Source organism: Lampetra fluviatilis, chromosome 46, assembly GCF_964198595.1.
Source record: "Lampetra fluviatilis chromosome 46, kcLamFluv1.1, whole genome shotgun sequence".
Classification (NCBI taxonomy): Eukaryota; Metazoa; Chordata; class Hyperoartia; order Petromyzontiformes; family Petromyzontidae; genus Lampetra; species Lampetra fluviatilis.
The window spans coordinates 8076188-8098192 of NC_136320.1; the positions used below are offsets into that span (position 1 = coordinate 8076188).

The 22005-nt window shown below is 48.7% G+C and overlaps 1 protein-coding gene across 1 annotated transcript; it reads left to right on the forward strand.

Moving 5' to 3' along the window:
* The first annotated feature begins 375 nt into the window (after nt 1-375).
* On the forward strand, nt 376-20917 carry LOC144947736 (solute carrier family 46 member 2-like). The gene is made up of 5 exons (XM_078877069.1): nt 376-1431; nt 3042-3354; nt 11350-11433; nt 19742-19898; nt 20851-20917. Exons 1-5 carry the CDS (start codon nt 376-378, stop codon nt 20915-20917), a joined length of 1677 nt encoding a protein of 558 aa, XP_078733195.1.
* Nucleotides 20918-22005: the final 1088 nt, after the last annotated feature.

A 22005-nucleotide genomic window follows, 5' to 3' on the forward strand; every position in this document is an offset into this window, starting at 1 on the left:
CGCGGTGCGCGAGGGAGTGGGTGGCCAGCACCCACGCAGGCGCCCTGACTTAGCATTCCAACATGCATGGGCCCACTTATAACAAAAATACAAAGATAAAGGTCACCCGTATAGCCTTAACAGACTGTTGGGGCTAGTGCTCACGGCCAACACTTGTCACATACACTCCCACACACGCGCACACATTTACACTTATTCGCTCACTCAACTCGCATTAATACTCACTCTTCACGAACACACGCGCTCACACACCCCACCACTCTCTCACGCGTACACTCACACAGACGCATTCACTCTGAAAGCACGCGTTCACTCGCTTTACTCCCTTTACTCCCACACACCTGCACTCGCACACTCCAGCACACTCACGCACAGATGCCCTACATGGAAGTTCTGGGCCGTTCGGCCGAGCCGGTCGCCTTCCTCTCGGGTCTGGCGTCCTCTCTCGTGGGTCCGACCATCCTCATGCTGGTGTATGAGCGAAGCGGAGCGACACTGGGCAGCCGACACGACGGCTCCGACGGCACGACGCACGTGGCCTGCGGCGGCGGCGGCAACGCCACGACGCAGGCGAGCTCGGAAGACGAAGCCCAAAAACGCGCCTCGCAGTTCTTCATGTTCTACAACATCGCCTCGAGCGTGAGCTCCATGGTGCCCAGCCTCGTCATGGGTCAGCTGGGAGACCTGCTGAGTCGACGGCTGCTGCTGGTGGTGCCCCTGCTGGGCACCTTGTTGTCCCAGCTGCTCCTGCTCTTCGTGGTCGGCGTGAGCATGCCCCTGCAGTGGCTCTACGGCTACGTGCTCATCTCGGGCCTCACCGGGGGTTCCTCGACGCTCTGGGCCGGGGCCAACGCGTACGCGGCCCAAGCAGCCCGGACACCGCCGCCAAGCTCGCAAGTCGGGCGGAGTGACGGGAATACGCCAGGAGGGGATCGCGACGGTGACGATGGCGGCGCCGAGGCGTCGGAGGGCGCCCCGTTGTTCTCCGACCGTCCGCGAAGCCACGCGGCCGGCGGCGGCTACGGCAGCGCGGCCGCCGCGATCGACGACGGCAGAGGGCCCGGGGGCGGCCTCTGTGACGTCGGGGAGGCCCCGTCGTCCAATCAGGGAACGGCTCGGCAGGGGCGCGGGATTCAAACGCCCGTGCGGCACGGGCGCAGCTCACGCAGGCTCATGTTGCTCGAGCTGTCGTTTGGCTTGGCGGCCACGCTGGGCAGCATCGTCTCGGGACACATCTTCGCCAACTTCAGGCTGCCGCTTTCGTTCAAACACGGCTCGTTTTCAGTGCTGGCCGCGATGTTCATGTACACGCTGGCAATCTTCTACTCGCTCTTCGTGCTCAAAGACGTCAGGCCGCAGGCGACGGCCAGAGAGGCCAGCAGGGTCACCCTGAAGGGAGTCCTCCACGTCTACAGATTTGGGATGTTCAAGGTACGGCCACCGGTTTCACATTTTGTTTACACTGCATTCATGTGTGCATCCCTCTTGTCAACTCACTGCTGGATGATGTGGGTTTCCCCACGTCGTGAAGTTCGAGGGGATGATTTGCAGTGCGGGTTGTTGAAGGTGGTGAGCATACGTTTGAAGCTTATAAGTACAGAACAACAATGGACGTTGCTTTACGGCCCACAGCGTAGCCTCACGGCGGCGGTATTTGTAACTAGGTGTAAACATTCGTTTCGTTATTTAGGAAAGCTCCAGTTGAGTCTCATGATTGCTTTTGAGAAGGGTCCTGCATTGGGATGTGTGGGTTATTTGTGTTTTGTATTGAGTGGATTTGCATGTGATAGGAAACCAAAAGTAAACATGGGGAAACAACTCAGAGGTCTGCACACAGACAAGTTACACGAGCTCACTTGTACTACCATTCTGCTGGCCATCTTGCAGCACGGCAGATTTTCCACCAACCTTTGCTTCCAAAGAGCTGGATCACTGGCTATCAATTGCCACCACATTGAAAACAAAACGTCTCATGTTATGCATATTTATATAATGCCTTAATCCAAGACACTTTAACATTCGACATAAGATGACAGTGGTTGAGATTAAAAGAGGTTATTAAAAGTGATGGTGGTGGTGTAGTTACATGGTGACGGGAGAACAGGTGGGGTGGTTAAGGAGGGTTGGGGTAGTAATAGGGGTTGGAGTAGTGATAGGGGTTTGGGTAGTGGTAGGGGTTGGGGTAGTGGTTTAGGAAGTGATAGGGGTTGGATTATTGGTAGGGGTTGTGATAGGGGTTGGGGTAGTGATAGGGGTTGGGGTATTTGTAGGGGTTGTGATAGGGGTTGGGGTAGTATTAGTGGTTGGGGTAGGCCTGGTCATAGCTGGGGGGAGGACTAGGGCAGGGGTCATCAACCTGCACCTCCGATTAGCACGGTTGGCTACGCATGGTGTGAAAGAAGCTCAACATGCACACGTACATACAGACAGGGGCGGTTTCTTCATTAGGGCGATTGGGCGACTCACCACCAATGTCATTCAACCACAGAGTCACGCTAGCCGTCACTGTCAGCCTCTGGATATAGTCCAATCAGCGTCATGTCACGTTCTGTGGAGTACCGCCTCTTTTTGGGCGATTTCACTCCGGCTGAGAATCGCCCCGAGTGGTCCCATAGACTTACATTCAAAGATGTTTTTTTTCGAACGGGTGCGCTGCAATGCATTCTCTATGGCTTCCTGGAGGGCATGCACTAACGTGCTTACGTCATCATACGTGCTAACGTCATCATACGTAAGCACGTTTCATCCAACAATATAATTTATCGCCACCTAGTGGAATCTTTAATAAAATAAACTTGAGTGGTTTGTTTTAATAGTGAGTATATAAACAAACAAGATGTATTGTAAGAGTCACTTTATTTTTCATTAATAATAAAGAAGTGAAGTTGCCTTTACATGCTGAAGCTGTTAATTTATTCATTGCATGGGTGGACCTTATCAATCATCCAGACATTTGCCCCCCCTGAGAGATTTAGCAGGAGCCGCCACTGCATAGAGACATAATGTGACCGGACTGATTCGTCGACTGATGGCGCTTGCAGCCAGGTGGCCCCAGCGACCAGCGCGTGGTCTTCGCCCTGCTCTTCACCAGCGCCATGCTCTACCAACTGGTGGTGCGCGCCTTCGTCGACTTTCTGGGACTCTTTATGCTCCGCTCGCCACTCTGCTTTGGGCCGGACCTCGTGGGCTACGCCACGGCCATTGGCTGCTGCATCTACATCAGCAGCTTCCTCGCCAACCTGATACTGTCGCGCTGCTGGACGGACCAGGCGTTGGCCATGATGGGTGTCGCGTCCTTCTGCGTGGGCACCTTGGTGATGACCTTCATCAAGACGATGCCGATGTTCTTCGTAGGTACTTATCCCGCCCGTCCGTGCATGCGTGCGTCGCTCAGTAGTTCAATCAATTTCTGCCAATGTTGAGGACTTGTGTCTACCGGGCTTGACTGTTTTGTGTCCCCTGAACGGTGTTCGTCCACCGTCATGAAGGTCAAAACACTTCCCTTTCCGCTGCCTTCCTCTCGCCGCTTCGCTTTGGTGATGCCTCTGACCGTCTCGTTTTGTCAGTTTCTTACGAGCTCGTTCAATTCACGTATTAAGCTCTCATCTATTGCACCTTCAATCGCGCCTTTCGTTGCTGGCTGCTTGGTACTTCGGCCCTTCGGGCCTGTGCTCCAGTTTAAAGTTTATTTTGTTTAACCAGCTTGAGAAGACGAGAGATCAGGAGAGATTCTCGTTAATCAAAACACTACACCATATGACATTGTTTTTTCCGAGACCAAGGTGCTCTGCAAACCCTCAGACCACCATCAGAAATTTGTTCATGAAGCCATCCAGATATACAAACACAGACAAAACTTTAATCGAGAAGATGGATTCCGATTTAGCAATCATTGGAAAGATGTGATCATTTTCTCACCTGAAGATGGACGCTTGTGTTGCAATCGAAACGTCATCTTGTTTTTATCAGAGCATTGTGGTGAATGCAGACAAGATTCCTTGTAAAAGGTTTCAGTTTGGTGTTTTAACATCTTAACACCTGTTTTGTTGCCAGAAAAAAGTTTTTTTTTAATTCAGGAAATAATTGCAGAGTCTCATTACCTTTTCGGAAGGTTCCATGGTGGCAAATTTCGTTTTACTTATCCCTGAAAGTCTCATCGGGTTTCAAGATATATTTATAGAAAGAGTCCAACTTGAATTGGGATTATTGGCCAACTCCTTGTTTTAATGAGTACTGGCTTCTTTATGCGTGGGAGGAAACCGGAGTGGCCGGAGAAAATCCACGGGACATTCAATAAAAAAAACTCATGTTAGCACAGGCGGACAGATCGGGGACTCACTTGCTGTACTGCCAATTCTTGGCCACTTAAAAAAAAACCCAGAGGGATTTGGGGGGCCTCACACATGGTACCTCCTTGATCTCAGAAGGAATTGATGATGAGGTGTATGTATGTATGTACGTATGTCGAAACTTCTTTCGCACCGTAAGTTAGCAAACCGTGCTACTTGGAGGTGCCACGACTGGTAATGATGACCTCATCATCTTGCCAGATTGGGCGGCCCTCGTTTTTGAACCAGTTTCCAAAATTGAACCAGACGTGCGTGTACACATTCATATTTCGTGCAGCTAATTAGTCAAGGTTTACGTGTTAATTAAATTAGCACTGGCAAGGCTAATTGCGTATTGAAAAAAAATCTGATTATAATCATAGGCAGCGATCATATTTACCTAATTATCTAAATTACCCGCAGATGTTAATACGATGATTTATATTCAGGCGTGTGTGGATTAATGACAACAGCGATCTTGCTGGTTGCATTAAATGAAAAGAGAATCTCTAATTGAACGCACGTGCCGCTAAATAATTTAACCGCGAATTAATTTATTCAAAACTTATCGTTATTTTTTTGTTATCTCAATAAGGTATTTAAGAATGTATTGCCCATACTAATTTACGCAGATTGATCATTTGATCTGCTCAGAATAGGTGGTTGGGTGTCGCCTGATTTTCAGTTGGCTTTAGTGTCGTACTCCACAGGAGGTGGTGACGGTGTAGGTTCACTGTTAATTGGGGCCGTATTGAGTACAGGGACTCCTCTACTTACAAACGAGTTAGGTTCCAGAGGTCTGTTCGTAAATTAAAATGTGTATAAGTGAAGGAGCCACCGCACGTGTACTCCTCTACTTACGAACATCTAATTGTAAATAAACTCCTCTACTTACGAACGTTCGACTTATTAACTTTCAGAGATACGAACAAACCTGTCCGTATGTCTAGTTGCCTGTTCTGACCGAGAGTCGTAAGTTCAACCGCTGCTCAATATACAGCGGTGGTGGCATCTAAATCTGTAGAACATGAAGAAACAGTGGCATCTACACCTACAGGAGTATTATACAACTTTTAAAGCCATTACTCGTGTTTAGTGTACACGCCGTACAACATGTTTGGAATCGACAGGAGTAGAGTTGGACTTACGAACAGATCGACTTACGAACAGACATCTGGAACTCGTTCGTAAGTAGAGGAGTATCTGTATTTGTAAGTGAGTAAACACAATACTCAGAGCGACATAGAACTTTACGGGCGGCTTAATTTGCTCGATGCACGATGAGAGTTGTAGTTAGGGAAGAGGGTTGTCCGTTGCCATGCAGTGTTAAGTTTGAGCATTAGGGTGGCAGGACGGAATAACGGTTATGGTCGTGCCTCACAGCTAAGAAGGACCCAAGGGTTTCATACCCGAATGGGGCGCCTTTATACGTAATGGTTGTTTTTATATATTCTCTCTCTCCGTTCTGCACGGGATTTTCTCCAATGGCACATAAAAAAAACACATCCACGTTGTAACCGGTATTGGCCAAATATCCCAAAGCTGAACAATTCCATTGCAAATTACTCATTTGGAACAACACGCATATACGGTAAGCAACATTGCCCCCTCATGCAAAAACGTTGCAGGACCCCTCCTTGGAAGAGAGTCGTGAGACGTCCCTAGGTAAACAAGTGCAATAATGGTAATAACATCAGTGACCCTGCCATTTATAAACATGCATTGAGATGATGTCGGTGCTATAAATGTCCAAATGATGGTGCCACTTTGTTGAGCTATCATTTGTGACCAGGTCGCTTCTGAAAAATAAGTTAACACCTAAGTGGGCTTTGCCTGGTAGGATGGAGATGGTTTAGTGTTGTATTTGTATGTGTTTGGGTGATTTGTTCACCTTTCTTGTACTTTTGAGCTATCGTGTTATTGTACCGTTTGTTGTAGTAACGTTCTTGCCCGCTCTGACTGCACATCTGTGAAAAAGAGCTTTATAGCTCATCGGATTCCTCCAGATGAAATATACATTCTGTTCTGATAATGCGTTCACTCAATCAACGCCCAGGCTTCTCATCCTTTGGGGGCCTATATTCAAATATTTGGGGGGTTTATTTGTATGTTTGTAGTTACAAGTGTAGACCCCCGTCATATTCATTAGGAATGTAAGCTTTCCAGCCCTTTTAGAACACCAACATATCTGGCAACAGCGAACCCACTCCGTGGCAGGTGTGTCGACCTATCCGACTGCAGCACCATGTGACAGACGCTGCTAAGACATCGTTGGCTTGCGTCATAACCTGGCCTATAAATACACGCGGAGAAGCTGCCAAAACACGAACAACACATACCTTGCAGGTGACTTGTTGAGAGCAAGGTGAGCAGGAGAAAACCCAGCGACAGTCTTCCACTTGTTCCCCCCCACCACCACCACCCGCCCCCAACTAGTTTGTACAGAAGGTTCAGTTTCATTTATTAGGTATAACCCTGCGAGCCATGCGGCTATTGACTCGGGTGCAATCGCAACAAAACAAAAACATGAACAAGAAGCATCTTAAAGTGACTAGACTAAACTCAACAGAAAAGTCCTGGGGAAAAAAGCTAAGTATTTCAGAAAAAACACCGCATTTCAAAGCTGTGTGCAAAAATCCCAGTGGGATGCAAGTCAAACAATAACAACCATAAGACAATGTAGATTAAAATCATCCGGTAAATTGGCCAATGTATTACATGTACGCATAGCACGTACATAGATAACATCTCAGTGTTGTTTTTTGAAATTATTATAAATGTGGACGTACACCTACAGCCCTCTGTCAGTCCACTATTGGATGAGGGCCACCCCAAAGCCTCGCAGGTGTCGGGGTTAGTTGACCATACTTCACCACGCTGGTGAAGGTAGGGAACACAGACACGGCAGCATAGAAGTACCGCACAACAAAACGGTGGATTTCACCGCGCCGTGCTATGCCGTCCATTTCATAGTCACGTGGTCCTAAGACGGCCCGTTCGTTTCTATGTGCTATGGAGAAGGGCCGTTGCCCGAAACGTCGCCTATTACGTAAATGTGTCCTTTCATCTAAAGGCCACAATGTGATTGAGTGAAAGGCTTTGTGCGCGTCTTCGGTTTGTACGTGGATCTGCGCGCACTCCGAGCACTAGCTAATCCATGCTCAACACAAAAAAAGAAAAAAATCCTGCTTAGCTTCCGAGATCTGACCTGGCGCGCCCCGGGTGATTTCATGACAGGGGGGGCGGGGGGGCGAATGTGACAACTCAATGTGAAATATACCCCGACGGGCAAAGATAAGCCACGTGGCGTGACGGTAAGGCCCTTCCTTATCTTATATCGTCTACCAGTGGTTTGACAAGAAAGGCTGTAACATCTCACACATGTCACATGAGTACACGCTTTAAAGCAAAGAAGTTATTAGTAAACAATAACTTGAGCGCCGTTTCACTTATGATAGTTGTCTTAGAAAAAAAATATATAACGTCGAATTATGTATATATACAGTAGCTCATCGTGTGACCTTCATCACTGGCAATGTCCCTCCAATGCTTGGATTGTTTAAACACATATTTGAACAACGGGCTTGCTCCGGGTGATTCTGTTGACAAACGCGGTACGAATCTAAAGGTGCGGTTGTTCGTAGTTCAGAATTCTGTGCGGGAGTCGCGTTTTTGTCGAGCTCTGTGTGCGTGCGTGTGTGCATGTGTTCGCGTCGAGCGCGCTGTTCAGCGTGATGTCTGACGCACTTACGAGAAGCCATCAGGGCTCCACGGTGGCAAGATGTTAACGAGCTCGACTGGTATACAGGAGGTCGTGGGTTCGGTCCAGACCCTGACGCCTACTGCATATTTGGAGTGTGCGTGTCTCTCTCCCTGTAGTCGTGTGGATTTTTTTTTATCTGGGTCCTCCGGGTTTTCCTCCACGTTAAGAAACGTGCTTCTCTATCATTAGACCTCCTTTGCCAGTACCAAAATATAATAATAGGGTTTTTCCCCTTTTTTCTGGCAACAAAACTGAAACCTTTTTACAAGGATTCATGTCTGCATTAACCACAATAATTGCAGTCAAACTGCAATAAAAAACATACTATGATAATATAAGCATTGTCCTTGAAAAAAGGGGAATAGCCCTATTATTAAACGTGCGTCTAGATTATTTGTCTGCTATAAATTTCCACTCGATCAGTCACTTCGTTGAGCTATCATTTGTGGAAGTCAGGTCGCTTCTGAAAAAAAACGATGTAGGTCAGTGGGCCTTACGTGATGAAAAAAAATGTTTTAAATGGTTAAGTTTTAGTTTAGAAACTTCTGAAGAAGTTCACGGCCTACAGTGCGAAACGTCGGGCATTGGGCTAAACGACGAGCGGGCCAATCCGAAACGCACGGGAGAGCCATACAGTGCAACCGCGAAAAAACTTGCTCGGGCAGTTTTTGTTGTCGCTAAAAATATCTTTAAAGACTCGCTTTATAAACATAGTGGAGGTTATTCAACACGAGTGGGAAAGCCATTCAGGTCCAACCGTGATATATTACTTTAAGTGAGTTAATTTACCCCACAGAGATATTCATGAATTGAATTTGAATATCTCAACCAAACTATTTTTTTTATTTTACCAGGTAAGGCCCACTGAGCTATATAGCTCTTTTTCAGAAGCGACCTGGCTATCACAAATTATAGCTCAATCAAGTGTTTTACTTATAGCAGCCAAATACTCTAAACGCACGTTACTTCTACATTTTGAGGGAAAAGCCAGAGGACGCAAACTCCAAATATACAGCAGGGGTCAGGGTAGGATCGAACCCACGGACCTCCTGCATACCAGGCGAGGGAGATAACATCTCGCCACTACGGCGGCCTAAAACTGAACAAATAAACAAATAAACAAAAAAAGTGCTGCCCTATACTGGCAAGACGCGAGGTGACTTGAGGGATTCTCAGAGGTAGAGATGATGCCAACAGCACAACTGAAATAACACTGGGTTGAAAGGGAAAAAAATGTGTCATCTTGTGTTATCATGATAACCATAACAATAACTTTATAACACAATAACAAGTAGTGTTAAAACTATGCTCGTGAGACAAATGTAAGTTACAATATATTAAATAAAACCTGATCCATTGCAGGAAGTTTAAATGAGACTCATGTTTGTGCAAGGATATATTGAAAACCATAGATCGGACTAGTAAGTAAAGTTATTAGGTTAGAGGTAAACAACTAGAAATGTTGACCTTGTTCGCATAAACTACGTAACTTAGGCTTCGAAATGTGCTATGGCATTGCAGTAGATCACTCAGGTGACACAATATCCACCAGTTAGCGCATGAACACGGCGACCTGATTTTGACTCCAGGCCACGGCTAACAGAGGCGGCAGGTGATATGGAGCGTAATACGGTGGCTAGGAGATGTTATCTCCCTCGCCTGGTTTGCAGGAATCCGTGGGTTTGATCACGACCCCGACGCCTGCTGTACATTCGGAGTTTGCGTGTCTCTCTCTCCCCGTGGTCGCACGGATTTTTCTCCGGGACCTTCGGGTTTTCCCTCCACATTTAGAATCATCAGCATCACGTGTTTTTTTTTAATTATATCTATCTGCTATAGATTTCCACACGATAAGCCACTTCGTTGAGCTATCACTTGTGGAAGCCAGATCTCTTCTGAAAAAGAGCTACACAGCTCAGAAGGGGGCTTTACCCGGAACAATGACAGCTTCGTTTTAGTGGTCCTAGTGATATTCCGAACCGGTTCTGGCCACTCAACCTGCTTCACATGAAACGGTTTAGTGAGCCACCGTCACAACCATCTGAATGACCGACGTGGTTTTGGGGAAGCCTTCACCCAGGAGTGATCTGTCAACGTGATGAACACAAACATGTACAAGGGGCACTTGGTACACGTGCAATGTATCAAATGCATTCAGTGTGTGTGGTTCAATCATCTGCTGGCGATGCTCTACGTAGTTGCTTCTAGAAGGCGATACTCTTAACAAAGTTGCCTACAGAGGGCGATGCTCTACAAAGTTGCCTCTAGAGGGCGATGCGCTACGTAGTTGCCTCTAGAGGGCAATGTTCTACAAAGTTGCCTCCAGAGGGCGATGCGCTACAGTCTACATAGTTGCCTCTAGAGGGAGATGCTAGTAGCAGTTCCCCATCACGCATCCCCGTCGTCGTCGTCGCCGCCGCCAACTTTTTGGCGACACAACGCACTTGCGTGTCTCCTCCCGATGCGTCCTCGGTCCTCAACCGCGTCTCGTTTCGGTACGACGTCCGACGTTTCGCTCCGCGTGCTGCGAGTTTTTTTGGGAACCGAAATTGACCGTGAATGTGTGTCCCGAAGAAGCTCCCACCAGAACGTGGAATGAAACGTCGGACATGATGCTGAAACAACGACACAGTTATTATTTGCTCAACAACAACAACAGCGTGCATTGCAACTGGTATTGCCCAACACATTCACTGAATAATTACCTGAAAAGTACTCAATTGGGACGACACGTTGCAACCCCACACCCCACACTGGGAAATTTGGCAGGAAATCTTGTAACAGTCTTGAGACTCGGTGAGGCTCCCCTGGATGAAGTCAATAAGCATAACACATTTCCATTTTATTCCATCGCATTGCAAAATAGTCTGCCGGCTTCTCTGTAAATGCCAACCCCCGTGAAGTTCTTGAATTGAACCACTGCAGATAGAATCGCGTAGCTGCAGGGAGAAAGGTGTAAAGCGGCATCGCTTTTTTAATCCGCTAAACATTCCTTTTCAGGAGCATCAAACTTACAATATCTGGACAATTTTTCATCTCGTCAGGTATTCTTTGAGTGTTGGGAAAAAACTGGAATGCCGTGCACGCAAGGGAAGGGCATCCGTATTTTGTAAAGATTGAGCTGCTGAAATGTGATGACATCGGGCACATTCCGTGTGATTTAGCAATTGGAGAAAGTGTTCCATGCGCCCGTTGAATTATGTTTTTGGATATCAATTGTACACTGACGTGCTTCCCCGTTCCCCCTTCTCGTTGCAGCAAGGGTCTTGATGCAGTTATCTTTGATGCCTCTGCCCAACATTCGCTCTTCCATGGCAAAAATCACTGACCCGCAGTGGCTGGGTAAGCTGTGGGGATCAGGATTGGCGTTTACAGAGCACTTAACCCGTTCCCATCCCGATGACGTACATGTACGTCATCAGTTTTTCTTCTGATTATGTTCTGATGATGTAAGTATACCTGTACGCCAGATAAATAAATACAATTAATAAATTATCTTTACCGGTAAATAAGTTTCCCGGTAAATAAGTTTCCCGGTAAATAAGTTTCCCGGTAAATAAAATAACTTTACCGATAAATAAAATAACTTTACTGGTACCAAGGTTCCCACAAGGCCATGCAGGAGGTCGTGTTGCACAGTTTGACATCAGCTGTCAGAGTGCAGTCATGTTGCTACGGTTCTCTGCGGTAACAATTTATTTGAAAACAACGGCGCTACTACACCTCTCTAAATACAATTGACGCTAGCCGCTTGCACGTTCCGAGCTTCAAGGGACCTACCCTGCAACTGACATCTCAGAACGGGTAAGGGTTAAATGAATGCCTCCGTGACTCAAAAAACACCTCCAAACTATTGCAATGTTGCTGCTGCAGTCTTAGGCCAACGGGATCCAAAGGGGGCATCTGTCCTCATGTGGCACAATGTAATGGCAGCACTGGAAAGAAAATGGGGGGTGCGGGGGATAATGATGATGGCACATGGTTTTTCCCAATGAAGTAAAAATTGCGAGTAACTTACCGAAATTCAACAATATTGGGACCACAAACGTCGGCACACGTGGCCTGCTACTTTGTCGAGTAACACCGCCGGGGATTTTGAACGTCCACAGCGAGATGCAGACCCGCACGCAGCCACGGTTATTTTTTTTTTATAACTTAATGTTCCTCGAAACTATTTCTAAAATTACGCAGGTTGACATATAACAGCAATGTGTGTTATATGACGTAACATTTATCCCTCTATTGAAGGAACAAAACAGGAGGATTTCTCTACAAATCTGGCTGTCGCCTGATGAAGCTAATTGTAATTACTGGCGAAACGTCGTACTCAGATTGTAAATGTTGTGGCTTTGCTCTCCAACACACCGGTGTGCTGTACTAGTAACGAATTGTTATGTTCTGTTAACATGACAAACCTTACTAATTGGCTGTGTCGGGTGGTGGCGGGTTTAACGACACGTTTATATTTACGTGATCTAACCCAAAACAAAAAAAACTATTATGGACACACAAATGTGATTTGTTAAAAGATAACTACAGGTTCGACGATGCTTTTTTTCGTGTAGGGCACTGAGTCGAAACCGTCACACTTGCTACGCTCGAATCGAGAAGCTGATTAAACGGCGGGCAACAAGTCCCATTGATTTAATCGCAATGCCCCTTGCATCCGGCAAGGCAGAAACTACGTCTCAACGGTCCTCTGAACGAGGGTCTTCGCAATGGGATGTCCTGTGGGGCAATTCCACCCAATGGAGGGTTTTTGCAGAAGTTGGCCGGCTCTGCAGCGGTGGCACTTGGCAAAAGGTAACTGGGCTACAGTGTCAGCCCCCCCCCCCCCCGAGTAGCTCAAGGGAACCCCGCCCCCAAAACCATGAAAACATAGACAAACAAATAACTTTTTTTATTTTTTTGTGGGATGCAATTGCACGAAAGACGCTCTGTAACATGAAATTATCTGCAGCTCTTGTCTCTCATCACACTACTCTATCTCTTGTCTACACCTCTCATCTCATGTTCTTTGGGTCTTTTGGTAAAGTCACGTAGAAAGGTTCAAAGAAAATAACTAAAAATAACAAAAAACAAGGACGTTTCGATCGCAACGCAAGCGGTCATCATCAGGAGGAAAAAATAGAAGAAAGCTGCTGAGGCAGACTGTTTGAAAGGTTTGAAATGGGTGTAAAATGAGTGTAGCCCAAGGGCCATAAACGAAGTGGGCGGGGCTATTGATGTTAATGTGAGAGAAATTAGCATGTAATGTGAGATCTCAGAGCCGCAGCCACGTCGCCGCGCGAGGTGGCTGAGAAATTTAACCTGTTAATGTAAAATCAGAGAGCCACAAATAACAACTAACATCGGAAGGTGGCAGGATGGAAACATCACAGCCAGTTATGACTTAAAACTGATTAATAACGTCCTTCCAATGATTGCTCAGTTTGTATCCATCTTCCCGGTTGAAATTGTGTCTGCGTCTATAAATATAGATGGCTTCATGAACGAATCTTTGTTGATAGCCAGTGGGTTTGCAAAGTACCTTCGTCCAGGAGAAATCAATTTCGTGTGAGCCCATCGTATTAAAACAATGATCAGCCACGGCCGAGGTGTTGGTCCTACTGTGTTTCAGATCTGCCTTATATTCACGAACACGGTCCGAGACATGTCGCTTAGTTTCCCCAATGTAACTATTGCCGCAGGCACAGCTTAGTTTGTAGACGCCGGGGTATTGCCTGTCAGGGATCACATTCTTCACAGATGGGATCAGATAACTAATTTTATGTACTGTGTTAAATCGAACCTGGATCTTGTGTTTGTTCATGATTTTTGAATTATTTTTAGTGACCCCTGCTATGTATGGCAAGGTGATGGTTTTGATTGGGTCCTCAGATGGTTCTTTCTCAACGGTTGGGGTGATAGCTTTACGGATTGTGTATTCTGAATATCCATTCATCTGAGAACTTGGTGTACGTGTTCCAGTTCACTGGCTAGGTGATGACGGTCAGAAATACATCGAGCTCTATGGTGTAGAGTTTTGATGAGGGAATTCTTCTGGGATGGATGGTGGTTGGAGTCAGGTTTTAGGTAGGCATCCTTATGGGTGGCTTTCCTGTAGACAGTGTCCCATTGAGCCGTCTGGTCTCTTTTCGATTAAAACATCCAAGAATGGTAACTTGCTATCCTTTTCCACCTCCATGGTGAATTTGATGGCTGGGTGTATGGAATTAATGTGGTTGAGGAATTGGTTCAGAGCTGGTCGGCCATGTGGCCAGATGACGAACGTGTCATCTACGTACCTCTTCCACAAAGAGGGACGTAGAGTGGATTCCTGGATGGCATCTGTCTCAAATTTTTCCATGAAACATTGGCTACAACTGGAGATAAGGGAGAACCCATTGGGGTACCTTCAAATTGTTTGTAGAATGTGCCATTCCAGGTGAAGCATTGGTGAGGCAGTGTCTCATCAGGGCCGGTACATCAGCATTCAGTCCTTGTTGGACCAAATCTTCAATGATTGCAATGGTGTCAAGCACCGGAAGTTTGATAAACAAAGAGACCACATCGACACTAACGAGCAAATCACCTTGAGATAGTGAGATGTCCTTAATTAACGATACCAAGTGAGCTGAGTACAGCTGAGGTGGTCTTGAAAGTGAATGGTTGTAAGGTCTCAGACAGAAATGGAGCCAGTTTGTAGGTGGGTGAGTCAATGGTGGAGACAATAGGACGAAGGGGTGTCCCTTCTTTACGGATTTTTGGTAAGCCATACAATCTGGGTGGTCTAGCAGCAGAGGGTTTTAAGGAAAACTGCTTGGTTGGTTCGACCAAAGATGTCGAATCAGTGATGATATTGTTGGTTTTCGTAACAAGGCGGTTGGTGGGAACTCTTTTAATTGTGGTATAGCTACCATCATTAGGTAGGTCCTGAATTTTGTTATTGTATGTGGTTTTGTCCATGATAACTGTGGCATTGCCCTTGTCGGCTGAGAGGATGACGATGTCATCTCTTTTTTTTTATTGAGAAAGCTCAAAGTGCTCATCTTTACTGATGTTGCTAATAGGTGTCTTAGCGTTTTTGAGGATTTCAGCGATTTCCGATCTTGCCACGTCTGCTGTAATGTGTCCCAAACCCTTAAGGGCTACGTCGACCTGGGTAATGCTATCATCAACTGGGATGTGTTTAAGGGTGACTGCGAAATTCAACCCTCTCACCACATCTCTCATCTCACTACACCTCCATATCTTGTCTACATCTCTCGTTTTTTTGGTGTAAATATTAGTGTGCACACACATATACAAACTGCCAAATGTTGGTCTTTCTTAGTGCACTGCGGTCTCGAATAACATTAGTAATAACCTCAGTCCACCTCTTCATTCAGACTCGTTCATGTCACCTCGTCACAGCCATGCCCTCCGCAGTTGGTGAGCAGCCGTTGTAGTGATCGTCATGCGAGATGGTTTTCGTCCACTCGCAGTCGCCTAAAATAATGATAACTATTAAGAGGCGAAAAAAACCCACTTCATCCCCGAATAGTTTTCGTCACCAACATTGGTTCACGAATTCAAACCGCGTAGCCTCTCACGCCACCGTGTGCTCCACAACCCCCACCCATAAACGGGGTTCACTCTGCCCACGTGGTCTCCACCACCCCCACTCAGGGACGGTGTTCACTCTGCCCACGTGTCCTCCACAACCCCCACTCATGAACGGTGTTCACTCTGCCCAGGTGATCTCCACAACTCCCACTCATGAACAGTGTTCACTCTGCCCACGTGTCATCCACCACCCCCACTCATGAACGGTGTTCACTCTGCCCACGTGTCCTCCACAACCCCCACTCATAAACAGTGTTCACTCTGCCCACGTGTCATCCACCACCCCCACTCATGAACGGTGTTCACTCTGCCCACGTGTCCTCCACAACCCCCACTCATAAACAGTGTTCACTTTGCCCACGTGTCATCCACCACCCTCACTCATGAACGGTGTTCACTCTGCCCACGTGTCCTCCACCACCCCCACTCACGAACGGTGTTCACTCTGCCCACGTGTCCTCCACAACCCCCACTCATGAACGGTGTTCACTCTGCCCAGGTGATCTCCACAACCCCCACTCATGAACGGTGTTCACTCTGCCCACGTGTTCTCCACAACCCCGACTCATGAACGGTGTTCACTCTGCCCGCGTGTCATCCACAACCCCCACTCATGAACGGTGTTCACTCTGCCCGCGTGTTCTCCACCACCCCCACTCATGAACGGTGTTCACTCTGCCCGCGTGTCATCCACAACCCCCACTCATGAACGGTGTTCACTCTGCTCGCGTGTCCTCCACCACCCCCACTCATGAACGGTGTTCACTCTGCCCACGTGTCCTCCACCACCCCCACTCATGAACGGTGTTCACTCTGCCCACGTGTCCTTCACACCCCCCACTCATGAACGGTGTTCACTCTGCCCACGTGTCCTCCACAACCCCCACTCATGAACAGTGTTCACTCTGCCCACGTGTTCACCATAACTCCCACTCATGAACAGTGTTCACTCTGCCCACGTGTCATCCACCACCCCCACTCATGAACGGTGTTCACTCTGCCCACGTGTCCTCCACAACCCCCACTCATAAACAGTGTTCACTCTGCCCACGTGTCATCCACCACCCTCACTCATGAACGGTGTTCACTCTGCCCACGTGTCCTCCACCACCCCCACTCATGAACGGTGTTCACTCTGCCCACGTGTCCTCCACCACCCCCACTCATGAACGGTGTTCACTCTGCTCGCGTGTCCTCCACAACCCCCACTCATGAACGGTGTTCACTCTGCCCACGTGTCCTCCACAACCCCCACTCATGATCGGTGTTCACTCTGCCCACGTGTCATCCACAACCCCCACTCATGAACGGTGTTCACTCTGCTTGCGTGTCCTCCACCACCCCCACTCATGAACGGTGTTCACTATGCCCACGTGTCCTCCACCACCCCCACTCATGAACGGTGTTCACTCTGCTCGCGTGTCCTCCACAATCCCCACTCATGAACGGTGTTCACTCTGCCCACGTGTCCTCCACCACCCCCACTCATGAACGGTGTTCACTCTGCCCACGTGTCATCCACAACCCCCACTCATGAACGGTGTTCACTCTGCTCGCGTGTCCTCCACCACCCCCACTCATGAACGGTGTTCACTCTGCCCACGTGTCCTCCACCACCCCCACTCATGAACGGTGTTCACTCTGCCCACGTGTCCTCCACCACCCCCACTCATGAACGGTGTTCACTCTGCTCGCGTGTCCTCCACAACCCCCACTCATGAACGGTGTTCACTCTGCCCACGTGTTCTCCACAACCCCCACTCATGAACGGTGTTCACTCTGCCCGCGTGTTCTCCACCACCCCCACTCATGAACGGTGTTCACTTTGCCCACGTGTCCTCCACCACCCCCACTCATGAACGGTGTTCACTCTGCCCACGTGTCCTCCACCACCCCCACTCATGAACGGTGTTCACTCTGCTCGCGTGTCCTCCACCACCCCCACTCATGAACGGTGTTCACTGCCCACGTGTCCTCCACCACCCCCACTCATGAACGGTGTTCACTCTGCCCACGTGTCCTCCACCACCCCCACTCATGAACGGTGTTCACTCTGCCCACGTGTTCTCCACCACCCCCACTCATGAACGGTGTTCACTCTGCCCACGTGTCCTCCAGAACCCCCACTCATGAACGGTGTTCACTCTGCCCGCGTGTACTCCACCACCCCCACTCATGAACGGTGTTCACTTTGCCCACGTGTCCTCCACCACCCCCACTCATGAACGGTGTTCACTCTGCCCACGTGTCCTCCACCACCCCCACTCATGAACGGTGTTCACTCTGCTTGCGTGTCCTCCACCACCCCCACTCATGAACGGTGTTCACTCTGCCCACGTGTCCTCCACCACCCCCACTCATGAACGGTGTTCACTCTGCCCACGTGTCCTCCACCACCCCCACTCATGAACGGTGTTCACTCTGCCCACGTGTTCTCCACCACCCCCACTCATGAACGGTGTTCACTCTGCCCACGTGTCCTCCACAACCCCCACTCATGAACGGTGTTCACTCTGCCCGCGTGTACTCCACCACCCCCACTCATGAACGGTGTTCACTCTGCCCGCGTGTCATCCACAACCCCCACTCATGAACGGTGTTCACTCTGCTCGCGTGTCCTCCACCACCCCCACTCATGAATGGTGTTCACTCTGCCCACGTGTCCTCCACCACCCCCACTCATGAACGGTGTTCACTCTGCCCACGTGTCCTTCACACCCCCCACTCATGAACGGTGTTCACTCTGCCCACGTGTCCTCCACAACCCCCACTCATGAACAATGTTCACTCTGCCCACGTGTCCTCCACAACCCCCACTCATGAACAGTGTTCACTCTGCCCACGTGTTCACCACAACTCCCACTCATGAACAGTGTTCACTCTGCCCACGTGTCATCCACCACCCCCACTCATGAACGGTGTTCACTCTGCCCACGTGTCCTCCACAACCCCCACTCATAAACAGTGTTCACTCTGCCCACGTGTCATCCACCACCCTCACTCATGAACGGTGTTCACTCTGCCCACGTGTCCTCCACCACCCCCACTCATGAACGGTGTTCACTCTGCCCACGTGTTCTCCACCACCCCCACTCATGAACGGTGTTCACTCTGCCCATGTGTCCTCCACAACCTCCACTCATGAACGGTGTTCACTCTGCCCACGTGTCCTCCACAACCCCCACTCATAAACAGTGTTCACTCTGCCCACGTGTCATCCACCACCCTCACTCATGAACGGTGTTCACTCTGCCCACGTGTCCTCCACCACCCCCACTCATGAACGGTGTTCACTCTGCCCACGTGTCCTCCACAACCTCCACTCATGAACGGTGTTCACTCTGCCCAGGTGATCTCCACAACCCCCACTCATGAACGGTGTTCACTCTGCCCACGTGTCATCCACAACCCCCACTCATGAACGGTGTTCACTCTGCCCACGTGTCCTCCACCACCCCCACTCATGAACGGTGTTCACTCTGCCCACGTGTCCTCCACCACCCCCACTCATGAACGGTGTTCACTCTGCCCACGTGTCCTCCACAACCTCCACTCATGAACGGTGTTCACTCTGCCCAGGTGATCTCCACAACCCCCACTCATGAACGGTGTTCACTCTGCCCGCGTGTTCTCCACAACCCCCACTCATGAACGGTGTTCACTCTGCCCACGTGTCCTCCACCACCCCCACTCATGAACGGTGTTCACTCTGCCCACGTGTCCTCCACCACCCCCACTCATGAACGGTGTTCACTCTGCCCACGTGTCCTCCACCACCCCCACTCATGAACGGTGTTCACTCTGCTCGCGTGTCATCCACAACCCCCACTCATGAACGGTGTTCACTCTGCCCACGTGTCCTCCACCACCCCCACTCATGAACGGTGTTCACTCTGCCCACGTGTCCTCCACCACCCCCACTCATGAACGGTGTTCACTCTGCTCGCGTGTCCTCCACAACCCCCACTCATGAACGGTGTTCACTCTGCCCACGTGTTCTCCACCACCCCCACTCATGAACGGTGTTCACTCTGCTCGCGTGTCCTCCACAACCCCCACTCAGGGACGGTGTTCACTCTGCTCGCGTGTGCAATGAGCCTCGTCCAGGTGCTCGGGTCCATCACGTTCAACTACATTTACAAGGATAGCCTGGAGCTGCCCTTCTGCCTGCCCTTCTTGATCTCTGGCATCGTGGGAGTCACCATCCTCCTCCCACTTGGGTGAGTGTCACTGCTTCGACTGCGCCGGAGCGTGGGCGGTTTAACCCCCCACCTCAATCAGTCAATCGACCTTTGTTTCACGTGCCGATATCGCCCTCAATGAAGTCCGTGCATCGGTCGATGTCACGTTGCAACGGATCGGGAAACGGTTACAGGGGGCGTAGAGCAGCAAGAGGAATGGGAAAAGAAACGCATCACCACCTCAGCGGGGAACACCGATTTGAGCAAAGTGAATTGCCACGGTGCGCAACGAATAGCATAAAGAAGGTGAGTAGTAATTACAAATAAAGAAAAAATGTAATGTAGAATTTTGTTTTTACGTTATATTAAATTACATTTTATGGGAAGGCAAGTCTGAACGGCCCTGTTTCCTCATGCCACTGCTGGCAGAAGAGCCTTCACCAGAGGGAGCTAGAGACAGCCGCTATGAATCGCATTTGGCCTACTCTTCCTCGCTGGCCACACACCTTGGAAGAGGTGGGAGTTGCCCAACACTTTACCCCCACCGAGCGTGACCTGCCAATCAACTAAGGGGCCGTCCATTAATGACGTCACGCACCCGGGGGGGGGGGGGGGTCAGACATTTGTGACGAGGGGGGGGGGGTTGAGAAATGTGACGTCACATCAAAATGCACTTTAGATACATATAGACAACACGTTCTACTTAATTAAATAGACGTTTTAATAAATGTTTTCTCCTACAACATCAGAGTGCAGCGGCACATTAAATACGCACTACAATGACAATAGTTTAAAGCGATTTGAAGCATGTTTTATTTTTGGGGGGGGGGGGGGCAGAGCTTTGTGACGTCGTGTGACGAGAGGGGGAGGAGAAACGTTGCCCGTTGCCGTGCCGGGAGAACGAACCCAGCGACTGTTAATCCAGTGCTCGAACCAATGCAACCGCATCCACATTCATCGTATCACGCACCGAAAATACGTTCCGTTGCAGGGTTGTTTGGTGGAAGAAGGGGCAGTGGCGGCGAACGGAGCCTTCTTCTCCGCAGCAGAGACCGTGAATGCCTTTCCCTCTCCTTTTCCTAAAAGCCCCAAGACGCCAGAGGGCTGCCAACAGACGGAGCGATTAAAGTTGGAATGCGTAAAGAGTTGATGCGTTTCTTGCACTGAGGGTTGTGCGTTAACTCGGGGAATGCTTGCAACAGGTATAATATGGAAGTATGAATGTAATAGTGAACTGCAGTCTGTATCGATGTGAATCGTCTCCGATCCTAGGTTAGTAATATTAAATCAATTGTACGTGGGGGGGGGGGGGGGGGGGGGGGGGGATCTGAACATAATCCTATTTAAGTGAAGGTGTCATCGGTGTTTTGTAATTTTCTACTGTTCCGGTAATATTAAGATGTACACAAGCATGCACAACAAATGTTAAGTTTGTTTACGAGCGGTTATACAGGGACTCCTCTACTTACAAACATTTGACTTACGAATTTTCAAAGGTACAAATATTTCATGTCCAGTTGCCTGTTCGGACCGATAATCGTAAGTTCAAACGCCGTACAATAGATGGCGGTGGTGGCATCTAAATCTACAAAACACGAAGAATCAGAGGCATTTACATCTACAGGAGATTATACAACTTATAAAGCCATTCCCCGTGTTTAGTGTACATGCAGTACGCCATGTTTTGGAATTGATGAGAGTAAAGTTGGACTTACGAACAAATCGACCTCTAGAACCCCACTCGTTTGTAAGTAGAGGAGTCCCTGTATAAGCATTGTGAAAAACTGTCCTCTTTAAGCAATGCACTTCAATTTCGATTTAAAGCTTTCGTGACTGCAGGGATTCATCTTCTTGGTTCTTTCGGTAAAGTCACGTAGAAGGGAAATAATAAAAATAAAACATAATAAAATAGAATGCTCACGACGTTTCGGCCACAACGCAAGCAGCCATCCTCAGGTGAAGAACAGGTGTCGGAAAGACAGCGTCTGAAATTTCAGACGCTGTCTTTCTGACAGACCTAACCGAAACGTCGTGAGAATTGTATTTTATTATGTTTTATTTTTATTATTTTATTATTTCCCTTCTACCGTGACTTTACCGAAAGAACCAAGAAGAACAATGCACTTCAATCAATATTTGAAACATG